The sequence below is a fragment of the Sturnus vulgaris genome, chromosome 3 (assembly GCF_052056855.1).
Source record: "Sturnus vulgaris isolate bStuVul1 chromosome 3, bStuVul1.hap1, whole genome shotgun sequence".
NCBI lineage: Eukaryota > Metazoa > Chordata > Aves > Passeriformes > Sturnidae > Sturnus > Sturnus vulgaris.
Window position 1 is genome coordinate 74,238,339 of NC_142245.1, and position 12,947 is coordinate 74,251,285.

At 36.3% G+C, this 12,947-nt stretch overlaps 1 protein-coding gene across 1 annotated transcript in view; it reads left to right on the plus strand.

Moving 5' to 3' along the window:
- Positions 1 to 12,947, plus strand: part of ASCC3 (activating signal cointegrator 1 complex subunit 3) — a 250,562-nt gene that overhangs the window by 2,931 nt on the left and 234,684 nt on the right. The window contains exons 2-3 of the mRNA XM_014880409.2: positions 11,681 to 11,824; positions 12,527 to 12,677. Coding sequence (XP_014735895.2) covers positions 11,735 to 11,824; positions 12,527 to 12,677 — 241 coding nt within the window. The 5' untranslated portion in view covers positions 11,681 to 11,734. The remainder of the gene's footprint in view (positions 1 to 11,680; positions 11,825 to 12,526; positions 12,678 to 12,947) is intronic.

Below are 12,947 nucleotides of genomic sequence, written 5' to 3' on the forward strand. Positions count from 1 at the left end.
AAGACAAAACCAATTATACCTTCACTTTCATATTATCTTTTAGTATTCCGTGATTTAAATAACTGATTATCTGCTTCTAAGCTGTTGAATTCAGAGGCTACCAGGGTATTTGATATCCATTAATTCATCTAGGCATAACTGAACTTTTAGTCTTTTTGGCATCTTGTGGCAATGAATTCCCAAATTCAATTATGTTCTTCACAGGAAAGGCATTCTACTTGGCATTACTCTCACCTTAAACTATTAAGTTTTTCAGGTACCTCCTTATTCTTAGATTATGAGCAGTAGTCAGTCATTGTTTATTTAGTCCTTTTTGCTTTTTAGATACCTCATCACATCACAGAAAGAAGCAATTTTGTGTTTATTGCAAGCACAATACATAAGGGAATGCACAGTCAGGGCATTCTTTTTACTCATCTCTCTGAGGAATTTGATTGCCTCTTTTTGCACAATGCCAATGTGAGCACATTCCTACACCGGGTTTAAGAGTTAACTTTCATCACAGTCAAAGTGCTTGAGATTAGTGGCTAAAACAATGTTGATAGCACAGCAATGTTTTGGATGTTTCTGGCCTGCACAACATCAAAGCTTTCTTCCACCCTCCCTGCCCAGCAAGTAGGCAAGGGGGTGGGCATGAGGCTGTATAGGGGCATAGCCTGGACAGTATACTCAAACTGGCCAGTGGGATATGCTGTATTGTGTATTGTCATGCTCAGAAATAAAAATACAGCTGGAGGAAGAAGAAAGGGTGGATCTTTTGCTTTCAAGATATCTGGGTTTTGGACATTAGTAAACTGGAGCTTGTAGCACTGGTCACCCTGTGGGATGTGGTAAGCATTTTGTTCCTTTGCTTGTGGGATATTTTTCCTTATCTTCCTCTGCTAAACTATCTGTATCTCAACCCTGTAATTTTTTTTTTTATTTTCTTCTCCCTATTTTCCACCCTGCCCCACTGTGGAGGATGACCACGCAGCAGCATGTCAAACTACCCCAACACTGCACAAACACCTAAAAATGTGATTGAAGGAAGCAATAGCAGCACCATGTAGTTCTGTGGTAATGGGGCTCACTGAATTAACTATTGGTGTGAAAGATACTTATGCTGGGTGTTTCTTGAGCTTATTCTAGATGTAGATATCCTTCTTGAAGTTGTACACAACTGCATAGTTCAATGAAATTCCATTAGACTGGAGTGAAGCCAAGAAAGAGTTAGGCTTCAGTAGCAATGTGGACTGTTTCACTATTGCAGAAAGGGCAGTTGGTGTTTTCTGTCTTCTCTTCAGTACATAAACATGTGAGCTAGTTTCGTGGCCAACCTGTTACTGAGTGCAGCTCTGAGATGCGAAATAAAACTCTCGTTCTTTTTCTGTCTTGTTAAATCTAGTGGGTGCTAGAGAAAAATAACTTTAAAAGGAAGGTGCAGAATGTTTTACCTAGTTGATATTTTAGGGATAGACAAACTGCTGGCTCTCCCCTTTCATTGTGTGCAGAACTTATGGGTATAAATTATACACTTCCCTAGACTTTACTGTCATTTGTTCTAAAGCATGTGTTTACTCTGAACCATCTGTTACTCTTGCTTGCCCAAAGGCACATTGGATGTTTGGCCTAAAAAATAGACTGTATCTGATATTAAAGGCCTGAATCTTAAACATAAATAGGTCTTACAACAAGAATAGATGATTGTGGAATGGTAGCTTGGTGATTGAAGCATTTGTCAGGTGAATTGTGGAGCAAATTTCAGTTTTCCAGTTGTAAACTGGCTTCTGAGGAGTTAGGAGAATAAGTAGATGACTGTACAGTTGTGACTTACTTGCCTGCCTTCAAATGTTTTGTAAACCAGATAGTCATTTAAACAACTTCTTCTTTCTTTGAAGCTGATGAGGACTGCTGAACTGTGTCACTTAGTGAATTTCTATTTGGAAACTGGATTCTGATTAATTTGTTCAGGAAATAGGAAGACATTACTCTTAGCTGCTGCTGTAAGAGGGGGCAAGCGTTCAAAAAATGAGTAGATGTGGAACTTCATGATATGGTTTAGTGAGAATGGTGATATTTGTCAAAGGTTGGACTTGATGATCCTGGAGGTATTTACAACCTTAATGATTCCATTATTCTAATGTGTTCTCTCCTTGAAAGATTAGGGAAGAGTAGAGAGGATCTCTGAAATTCCTCTCTTCCATTTCTTGTAAGAAATTTATTATTTGTGGTGAGTTGACCCCAGCCAGTAGCCAGATGCCCCTGTGCCTCTCACTCACTCCCTTCGGCTGTGAAACAGGATGAAAATAGCAAATATTTAGCAGTTGCTTGGGAAGAGAAATCCTATAAGCATGGATGTATGTCTTTGTTCCCCACACGCCCTGCTTCTCCTTTCCCATAGTTTTTACTGCTGAGCATGATGTCATATGGTACACATCTATGTTGCTTCCAAAACGTGCATAAATAAAATGCTTGGTTATATAATTTTCTTGTTAGGGTAGCATTTTTGTTTCTGGGGCATCTTTAAAAATTGATTCTATAAATCTGAACAGGCAGCATATGTGCCATTCCAAATACTCATAATAATTGTTCAAAGGCTTTTAAGTGTTCAGTGGAAGATTCTTGTGTAATATGTATGTATGTATTAGCTTATAGTACAATTTTCTAAAACATGTTTTAAGAAATTGTACATACATTCTAGCAGAATCTGACTATGACTCGAGAAATGCAGCCGTTAAAAAATAAGTACAGCTGGAAAAATCCTGTTTTAACCTCCTCAAATAACTGGAGACATAATGGGGCTATTTTCCTTTTTATTATATCTGCCAAGAATAATATTGTGCCTCAATTTATGTTCCCCTCATTTTCCTATGTAATGAGCAGACACGTTTGCAAGCTTTGAAAAGACAGTTTGGGATTTCCTCACTGTAGGAAATTGTACAGGTGTCTTTCTCGAAATATCCTCTTGCATATATGGCCAGCATTATAGACAGATAGCTCAGGAAGAATCAGCAGCATTTGTTAGTTTTGATTCTAATTTGCACTTGTAACATTGCAGCACTGCCTTTTTTTTCTTAAGTTCTAATTCTAAACTGCAGTAATGATAAATTATCAATTAGAAAGCTGTTACTTGCTAGTCATCAAATAGCTGATGTGCTGTTTGAAGTGCCTGTGTGGCATGTGAGCTCTGAAGAGAAGACTAGGGATCCTGCCTTTGGTAATATTACTTTGTGTGACCATGTGTATATCCAATAGTTGAGTGTTGCTTAAATGTATTTTTAATTAATTTTTTTTATTTGCAGAAGAGCGTCTGCCTTGAAGTAGGCATGTTTTCAGGCTGTAGGGGTATGCTTATAATGCAAGACAGACCTTGATCTAATTTTATTGCATAAATTTTTAGGCTGAAATTTTGACTTTTTTCACCCCTATATCCTACCAATGTTAAGTAATATTTATCTGGCTTGGGACAGCTTATTGTGTGTCTGTTACAACCTTGGGTTTCTTTACAACTCTCTTTGTCGGGAGGAGGTAGTATTGCCTCCAGGCAGTAGGGGGAGGTTCTGAACGAGAAGACATCCCCAAAAGGCTGGCATGATTTGGACCAAAAAGCTTGTCTTGATAGGTTGATTTTTGGAACTCTTTATGCATCTTCACTACACTTCAATATTTGACCACATTAGGTCAGTGAGCTGTCTTATGCCTCTGTCTGCTTTTCTCTTAGGAAATGTAAACTTGTAAATTTCTAGCCACTGAGCTGGACTGAACCTTCAGTGTGCTGTGACAAGGATCCAATAAGGATTAAAGGACTGCTAGACTATGAGTGGCTCATTTATTTGGACATACCTTTGGAAGAGTTTTTATATATGCTAACAGAGACTTTTAGGAGGAATGTTAGAAAGACTGAGGGGTAGTGTAGTGTATTCAGAATTAAAACGCTTTTTAGAAGAATTATGGATAAAATACACAGCTTTCAGGTTCCAGTTGCTGTGTATTATTGGGAAGATACTAACTAGAGAGTTTTCTGCAAACACTGTCATGACTTTCTTACTCCTTACCTCCTCAAAAATTATGACATGTATCAAATGACATACTGAATGATAGAAAAAGCATAAAGAACGTATTTTAGAAAATACTACAAACATTATATAAAAATTAAATGAACACAAATTCAAATATTACAAAACATAGCAAACACTTAAAACTGCACAATACATTTGCATTATTTTAACTAAATTGATGCATTTGTGTGGACAATGAACATCTGGTTCTTATTTTATGTGATGAGTCATTTTCTTCATATTTCTGTATTATTTACTACAACCACTGGTAAAATGTCTGACTCAAAAACTGCTGGAAATAAGATTACTTTATTTATAGCTGATAGTTTGGTAAACTTTTCATTTAGTGATAGCCAGAGTTAGCAAGGATCTGTTTCTTTTGAAGACCATTTCCATACTTTTAGTACATGACAAATTAATTTTCTTGTCTATTACTAGAAGGGCTGTAGAATCTACAGCTTCTTTCTCAACTAGTCTAAAACTGTGTATTTCTGTTCTGCAAAATAATTCTATAGTTTAGATTGTTGCGGGCTTTCTGTTTCAGATTGCCAGCATTGCCATTATTATTACCAGTTGTATTGATAAAACTGCTTAGCAGAAAAAAAAATAATATTTTCTCTAAATGAGAAATCCTGCTTCATAGAATAATTCCATAAGTGCTTTCATAGAATAATTATTCTGTAAGATTAAATGTGAATCTTGGCATAAATTGCAAGATACTTATGCTTACACAGCTACTGTGTGTTGTCTGCAAGATGCAAAGATTTTATTAACCAAAATTAATTTCTAAAAAAATCCTCAAGAAGGAAACTCCATGTTTATCAAGACAGTTACTTCAGAACTGACATCCTGTCTTTGCAGGTGGTATGAGCATTGCTAATGACTTTGCTGTAAAGAAAGTGAATGACTTAGTAGTTAATAAGAAGTAAGACAGAAATCCTATTCATACCACCTCTCTGTTTTGATTTGAGTAATAATGTACAGGCAGGGTCTTAAGGATTAGTGTACTTGGCTTAGTCTTTTATTTTATTTCATTTGAGATCCTTTGTAAATACTGAAATAGGTTATGTTTTTCTCAAAAGGGATGTTTAGCGTTTCCTTCAAAAACATTTGGGAGAATGCTCCAGAGACAAAATTATCCAGTTCCTACCTTGAGGCTTATTGAAACTTTTATTTTGAAGGAAATCAGCATTAATTATGAAGGATAATTATGGTGTTGAGTGGCTAATAAGCATCCAGTTATTTAGAACTGGGAGTAATACAGTATTTGAGGCATTTGTTTAGTTGTCTATAAATATGGTAAGGGACTTGAGTGCTTGAACATATCCCTGTGAGGTTTAAAAACCTCACAGTTAGTTACACCTTGTAACGACCAATAGTTCACACTGGGGGCTTTATCTTTGTATGTGCTTGCTGTTCACTACAGGAGCATGTTACAGAGACTTTTTTTTACTACCATCTGAACAACTTCTCCAGCATGCTCTTAGCCCAGCAGTTATGAAGTTGTGTATTATGCATGTATTATTATGGCACTTATATTTGCTGAAGTGCATCCCACATCCTCTCAGCCATCCTCAGTGAGATGCAATGTGTGTTACTTAGTGTCATTAACTTAAATTTTTTTCTTTCTCTCACTTTCCTATTTTTTTCCACGCTCACTTTCCTTCTTTTGAACACCTACATTCCTATTTACCTTCCATACATCTCTTCCTTCAGTGACAAGCCTTTCTGGAATGGAGTTAAAACCCTGAGGTTGTTTTCAACCTCTGTTGATGGCACGGTGTGTAACACAGGCACAAAGAGCCCCCTATTAAACTTAAAGCAAAACTAAACAAATGACACCTCCAGTGTCCCCATCTTGTATTTGTGGCTTATGCTTAGTGTTTAAATGAACATATTACATATGTGAACATGTTTAAATACATGTTACATATGTTGACGTTGGAAATTTGCTTATAGTACATCTCCACATGCAAGGCAAATCTCAAAGTTTCTGTTGCTTGGGATACAGTTTGCCTCTCACTGCAGGGAACTTAAAAGTTAAGGCGGTGAGGTGTAAAAAATACAGACATTTTTCGGTTTAACAACTGAATTACATTTTATGTTCTTGGAAAAAGAAGATGAGTTATTCTGAAGAAAGGGTTGTTTTAATTTTTTTTTCTTTTTGACCACAGAAATCCTTACTAACTATCTCAAAGTACTTCTAAAATGAATACATTATTAAGCCAAGCCACATGTTTAGCATCATCCCAAAACAGTATTGGGCATAATCACAGGAAATGCTTCTCCAGCTGATGCAAGCAGGCACAGTGTTAGGCAGCTGGTGTTAATTGCATGTGCATGGCTAAGATTATGAAAAAATGTAGGAAAGGTTTATACTGTATTAAATAAGTGACTTGTAATTCCATTATTTGATTTTTCTAGGGTTTTTTGTTTGTTTAGTGACTTCTGTACGTAAGATGCTGAAATTGTCTCTTATGTGAACGATGGCACACAGAGGCACTGTTATGCCTCCTTGTTATGTTGAGACACTTGTTTGAATTTTGGTATTTGCTGAGGTGAATATTGTGTGTCAGGAAGCCACTGTTTCTTCCTGGGTACATATTCCTTAATCTTGCTGTTGCCCTTTTAAAGATTGACACAGTCTTGACTGGAGATCAGCAATATTTGACCCAGACAACTTGAGAGAATTCCAAGGTGATGTCTGGGCCTTTTGTAGAAAGTGAGATGTCTGAAAGCGTACAGTTGTTACTACATAAGGCAGCCCTGTTTGGAAAGGTGCAAAATACGAAGTCGGGAAATACTGTTGTTTTAGTGTCATGCTTTTGCCTGCTATTTCTGGTTAATGTCCCAGACGTTATTAAACCATTATTATCCCTGGCTTACAGCTTTGATGTTAGGTGTGTATTTGTTGCCATCAAACATGCTTGGATAAGAAATTTTATTGAATCTTATAAAAATGTTCTCAGAGGTCCAAAATAGCTTTTTTATCTAATGGTTTCATTTCTTTCTTTATAGTGTTTCCTTTGAAATATTTTTCCTTTGATGTGTATGATGTAGAAAGGATATATACTGAGTAGAATGTGTTGTTTGCATTTTTGTAAATATTGAGTCTTACTGTAAATAAAATATCAAGTTTACTTTTGTGTTAATGAAGCTGTTGAAGTTAATTGTAGACATTCTAGAATGTGTTCATATCAGTAAAATTTAATGTTTGGGGACTTATTTTTAATCTTCTTACACAGAAGTGTAAAGTAAAATATTGTATGTGTTGATAAATGGTCTCACTGTTTGAGTTATATATTTAAAATATAAAAAAAGTTACTTCACTGTCCCTTTAGCTTTTGTATAGCCTTGTAGGTGGGATATCTTTTTCCCTTTTAGTTTCTTTTTCATTTGAAATGCTTCTTCCACTTTCTCAAGTGAAAGAGAAAATATCGTTTGAAATACTCTGTAGTCAATAACCTACTATTCACTGCCAATATCTAAAGCCTCTTTTTTGTTTATAATGTTCTTTGATTAGATTAGTTACTAGTAATAACTTCTTTAGATTTTATAAATTGCAAGTTTACATAGACAGAAAGAAACCTGTTAATAGTTGGAAGAATTATAGGTAATATAGGCAAAATCTGGTAACATATGGCTTAATATTCCTTAAATACTTTAAACAAAATCACTGCTGTGAAGTCTTAAAGGACAAATAAAAAGTAAAATATTATAGACTACAGAAGCTGGTACTTTAGGATCATGTAACTGTGGATTTTACCTATGATTTTTAGCTGTGTTAATGCTGTGTTGTTCCATTCTTTGTAAAGAAAGATTTCTGTTCAACTTGAACATTGACGTACCAGATCTGAGCATTCACCTTCTCTTATTCCTACTGGGCAGCTGGTTTGATCTGTTAGAGAGCATAGGAGTTCAGTAAATTTCAAAAGGATGTGTCTTTTACAGTAATCTCTGTAATATTTCAGTGAAGAAGAGAAAGAAATTGTTCTATTATTTGCTTGTATTAGAAACATAGGAAGGCCAGGAGTTGGAGGAAAACCTAAGTAGCTGGTGAAAATATGAAGTGGAAAACTTCTCTAGTAGTTTTTGTTACCTTTGTGGTATCACTAGAAATTTTTTTAATGTTTCACTTTAGTGAATAAAAACCTGCTGTGATTATGATTCATGCTTACTTTCAAACAGTAAACTTCGAATTGTTTCTTACCTGAACTCTGAGTATAATCTGTCTTTATGTTTTACTTTCTCCTATAAAAAATTTCAGTGTTAAAATCACACTTCTTAAAAGAAGTAAAATGGACTTTAAAAGTTACTTTCTCTCATCTTCACAAAGCTTTAGAAGGATATTGCTTTTTGTGATTTACAAACAGGCTTGGTGGAAAGTTAAGTGCTTTTTAAAAGAGGAAGGGAATCTAAGATAGTTCAGGGAATCATTATCAAGATGCACCTAAAATGTCCTTACTTGATTGGAGGTGGGGGAGGAGAAGAAATATTTTTACTGTGTAAAGACACACTGATATGAAGGTTCAATTCCCATTCCATTTGTCCCATGGAAATGATTTAAGTTGGTACCTTTCTCATACTTTTTCTTAGAGGGAATGGGCAGAAGGATGGCAAAAGTTCATGTTCATGTGTGGGCCCTGGTAAAGAGGATTTAATTGCTGTGCCTTTTAGGTCCTTGTTCCAAAACCAGCAGATGTTAGCAGGATCATTTGGTAGTTTAGATGTTTTAGATCCATCTGTGGGCAAACAGATACATTTCTCTCAAACCAGAAGGAATTAATTACCCTTATGATGGCTGTGGAAAGACAAGGAGTAGCTGATCCACTGTAATAGCAGTGTGATGCGGGCAGGTATCTACATGAGGAGGCTTTATGTGAAGGCAGGTAATGTATTTAAAAAAAAATAAATTTACACTGCATCTCTTGGGCCATGTGATTTTTGATTTAGTGTTAATAATTGCACCTGTCCTCTGCATTCTGTTTACTAGCTGTTTTTGTTTTCATGTGGTGCCCTGCTGAGAGGGGGTGTTGTGAACCAGAAGTGAAGGGGGTGTGTGAAGTTTGACTGTAAATGAGATGCAGAAGCCTTGTGCGACTGCTCTGCCAAACCAGCCCCCTCAGACACCTGCAAGTTCTGAAAGCACACGGGCAAGCGTAGAGCCGCATTTACTAGTACAAGATTAGAGTTGCAGGGCTGAATTTGGCTCTTTGGCTGTGCCTGTGGTCAGGACAGTGTGCCCTTACTTGTTTTCTGGTGTTTCAGGTTTTCTATTTCTGGAGCTGCTAATAAAGGAATTGAATAAAGGAGAAAGAAATAAAGATTTAAAATTCAGTTTCCTAATAAATGAGCCTGCTGGACATGTTTTGAAATTTATAAGTGTGTGAAAAGTGAACTTTTTATAAGTATGTTCTAACTTTCATAAATTGTTGTACATGCTATTTCAGACAACAATTAAAGTAATATTACAGTTATGTCATTATATTTCTTTATAAAGGCACATTATGCTACAGAAAAAGCCATTTGAATATAGGTATAAAATAAATAGGTAAAATGGACCCAGTAGCTCTAATAGCTAATGGCAGGCTTGCCATTAGAACAGTGTGAGAGTGATGTACCCTCAAAGTCTGGACACATTACTTCCCTTCTAATAATGGTGGCTATAATGTTCACAGACTATTTTCACTAGGAGCTATGCTGATATGAATTACATGTCATATATTCACTGAATATATCATAAAAAGCTGCAATGATGTTTGTCTCTGTCTGCTTCTAGGCTTGAACACAAGCTCTCTGTGCCCTTCACAGTTAAAGATTTTGTATTTCCAAATTTTGTAGCTTCATTGTTATAACATTTGTCTCCAAAATATCAACTGTTGTAAAATCATTCTCGAAAAGCATCTTAATGCAAGGTGGGAAAGCAAGCAGACCTGACAAGTCAGTGACATTTCTCTGTTTGTGACTGGAACGCTGCATCTGGATTTCTTTTGTGCTCTATTGCAAAGCTGATAGCTAAAATACAAATGAAGTCATTAAATAAGGGAAAACGTTAAGGATAATTAGATGAAAGCAGAGAGTTCTGTGCTATATGACTTGGGGGGGAAGTAATTTTATTAACTCTGTTACAAGTTCTTTAAATTCTGGATGGACGTTGATCTTCAGGCATGCTAAGAAAGATGCAGATCATTAAGTTTGTAATGGTATCATTAATTGTTTCAAAAATAATCTAAATCTGTATCTTATCTCTACCATCAGAAACTGTAGCTGTGCATTAGGGTTCATTAAACAATTCAGCTGTGGGCACCTTTTGAAATTAAATAACTTTGAGAATAATTTCAGTAAAAGGCTTGGAAGAAGTACAATTTCAGATGGAGAACAGCTGTGTTTTGGTGCATAGATATGAGCCTGTTCCACAGAGGAAATAAGGCTGCACAGAAATAAGCTGTAGTTCTGAAGAGAGTCCTGCTCTAAGTATGTGTGTGTCGCCGGTGGGTTCTGGGGTCTCCTTGGCATCCCCGAGACTGCCAAAGCAGTCCTCAGCAACAGGCCACGCTTCCAAGCCTTGCCCCGAGAGAATTTGGCTCATAGCTCACCCTCAAACCAGCAGGTGAAGAGATGGGAACATGAAGAGAGGCGCAATTCCACAGTTTATTCTATGAAGGTATCCAGTCTAGCATATTCAATGGTTAGGGTTTCTTAGGGGTTTTTATATCTTTTGAGGGTTTTACATTTTTGCGCCAGTTACCAAGGGAATTCTACATTCTGACCAATCCACAAAGGATTTTCCATTCAAAACTAGCCTGTAGATATTAAAGGAAAATGAACCACTAATATTACAGAACGATAACAGGGGGTCCACTAATGGGGGTATGAATTCCTTTTTGAATTCGTCATTTAACAAGCAGTTTCTTATCTTTAAGCTATGGTTTTCCATGGGGCCTGTTCTAGGGACACAGAGAAGTTTTTTGCTTTATGAATGTTTTCTGCTCCCTCCACATGTGTGCACTCCCAGTTGTGAGATGAAAACATCCCAAGGCATAGTGTTTTCAGTTTTCTGGTAGCCTTTTTTATTCCCTTTGTCTCTTATAATAGTTCAGTGCTATGTCTTTGACAATCTTTATTTCCTGTCATAATTTGCTTTCCCCGTTTTGCTGCTTAAAAATGGCTAAGGACTTGTCAAGAAAGATGCCTCTCTCTACATCAGTGCCAGAGGCTGTTAGTGACCTGAAAGCCCCCAGCATGGGCTGGCTCAGAGGAAATCTTCCGGTAGGTTGTAATCACTTACTGCTATCGGGAGCTGAAGTTCAGTTACATAGATTTCACTATAGTACTCAAGTGTTAGGGGTGCTAAAGAAATGATTGCTACTTTTCCTCATTGCTGGTAACTTTTATTTAGGGAGGAGAGAAAAGAACCACCTGCTGAATGACCTCTGCATGTTACCATTTCTTGCCTTTGCTCTGTGCTTTTCACCTCCCTTTTGTTGAATTTTGATTATCATCATTTTAAGAGATTTTTTTTAACTGGCTTAATTGAAGTTCCAGCCAAGTGCTGCTAGCTCGAAAAGGTCTTTGAAGTTCATGATGCGAGTTTGTATTTATAACATTAATAAAGCCAAGTTATTTGTTTTGTTCTCATCTAGGTACTTGAACTGGGATTTGATTTCTCATCCTATGGATCACTGAATGAGTAACAGATGGCCTTGCCTCGTCTTACAGGCGCTTTACGCTCCTTTTCAAATGTCACTAAACATGAGGATTACAGTGAAGAATTAGCTGACTTAACGGTAAAGCTTTTTTTCTTTTGCAGAGCATAGCTATAGTAAGAATCATTTGTTTTCTTCAATTACATTGCTATTTTATAACAGTAGGCAAGCTAGAAGGGCGGAGTGTGTAAAGTTTCCCGTGCATTCCTTCATAGTGTCCTCACTAAAAATCAAATTTGCTGTAGCTTTGTGATTTATGCTTAGCCCTTACAATCATGATGTGCTATATGGAAAAGCTTGCTTGGTTGTGTTAATTCATCTTTCGAGAAGTTGGGCAAGGCTGGTGTGCTTTTAGCTCTGAGCTTACATAGAGCTGGGAAGCCAAACATTTCCCTTCTAATGTTAAGTTCACTTGAATTTAGGTATTTCTTTTGCTTCCCGAGAAATAATGCATTAAAGCAGTAGATGCCTTGTGGGAACCTGTGAAATGAGTTTGGAATCTTGGGAATTGTAAATCTCTTGAAGTTGCAAGAGTTTGGCTTTGTAGAGAATTTTGCTCTGGGAAGAGTAAAGTAGTGAAAGAGTGCGTGTGCTTTTGTGTATCCTTTCATACATACACTCAGGAAAGAGTCGAAAGATCAGGTAAAAGGAAAAGTGTTTGCAGTCAGTACTATACACTGAATGCAGTTGGAAGGAACTGTTTTTATTTGGTGTTTAATTTTAAAGGAATTCCATATATTAATTTGAAATAAATTAAAAAACCCAAATATTTTGCATTTTCAGACTAAAAGATCAAAAGTACATGCCCAGTTGCTGAAGTCTGATCTTACTTGGAAGAAGATAATAAAGTTTGTTGATGACAATTTGGACAAAAAAGAATACCAAACTGTAAATGGTGATTTAAAAACTATTCTTCAAGCTGCAAAACAAATAGGTATGTTTTAGTTCTCCAGTAGTCTAATAACACATTGTTTTATTTGGGGGTGGGAGCAGATTCAAGTTGCTTTTTGCCTGCGTACTTTACTGGTACAATTTTGGTTCTACTTTTGTGACAGTTTTGCCCTGAAATATATTTGAAACTCCATTTAATAAGATACACACATGCACAATTTAGTCTTATGTTTTAAGATGCATTTGATGTGGATATTCTTACTTTTTGATAGTATTGTTTTGTAGAGTGTGGTATGGTTTGTGATTGACAGGT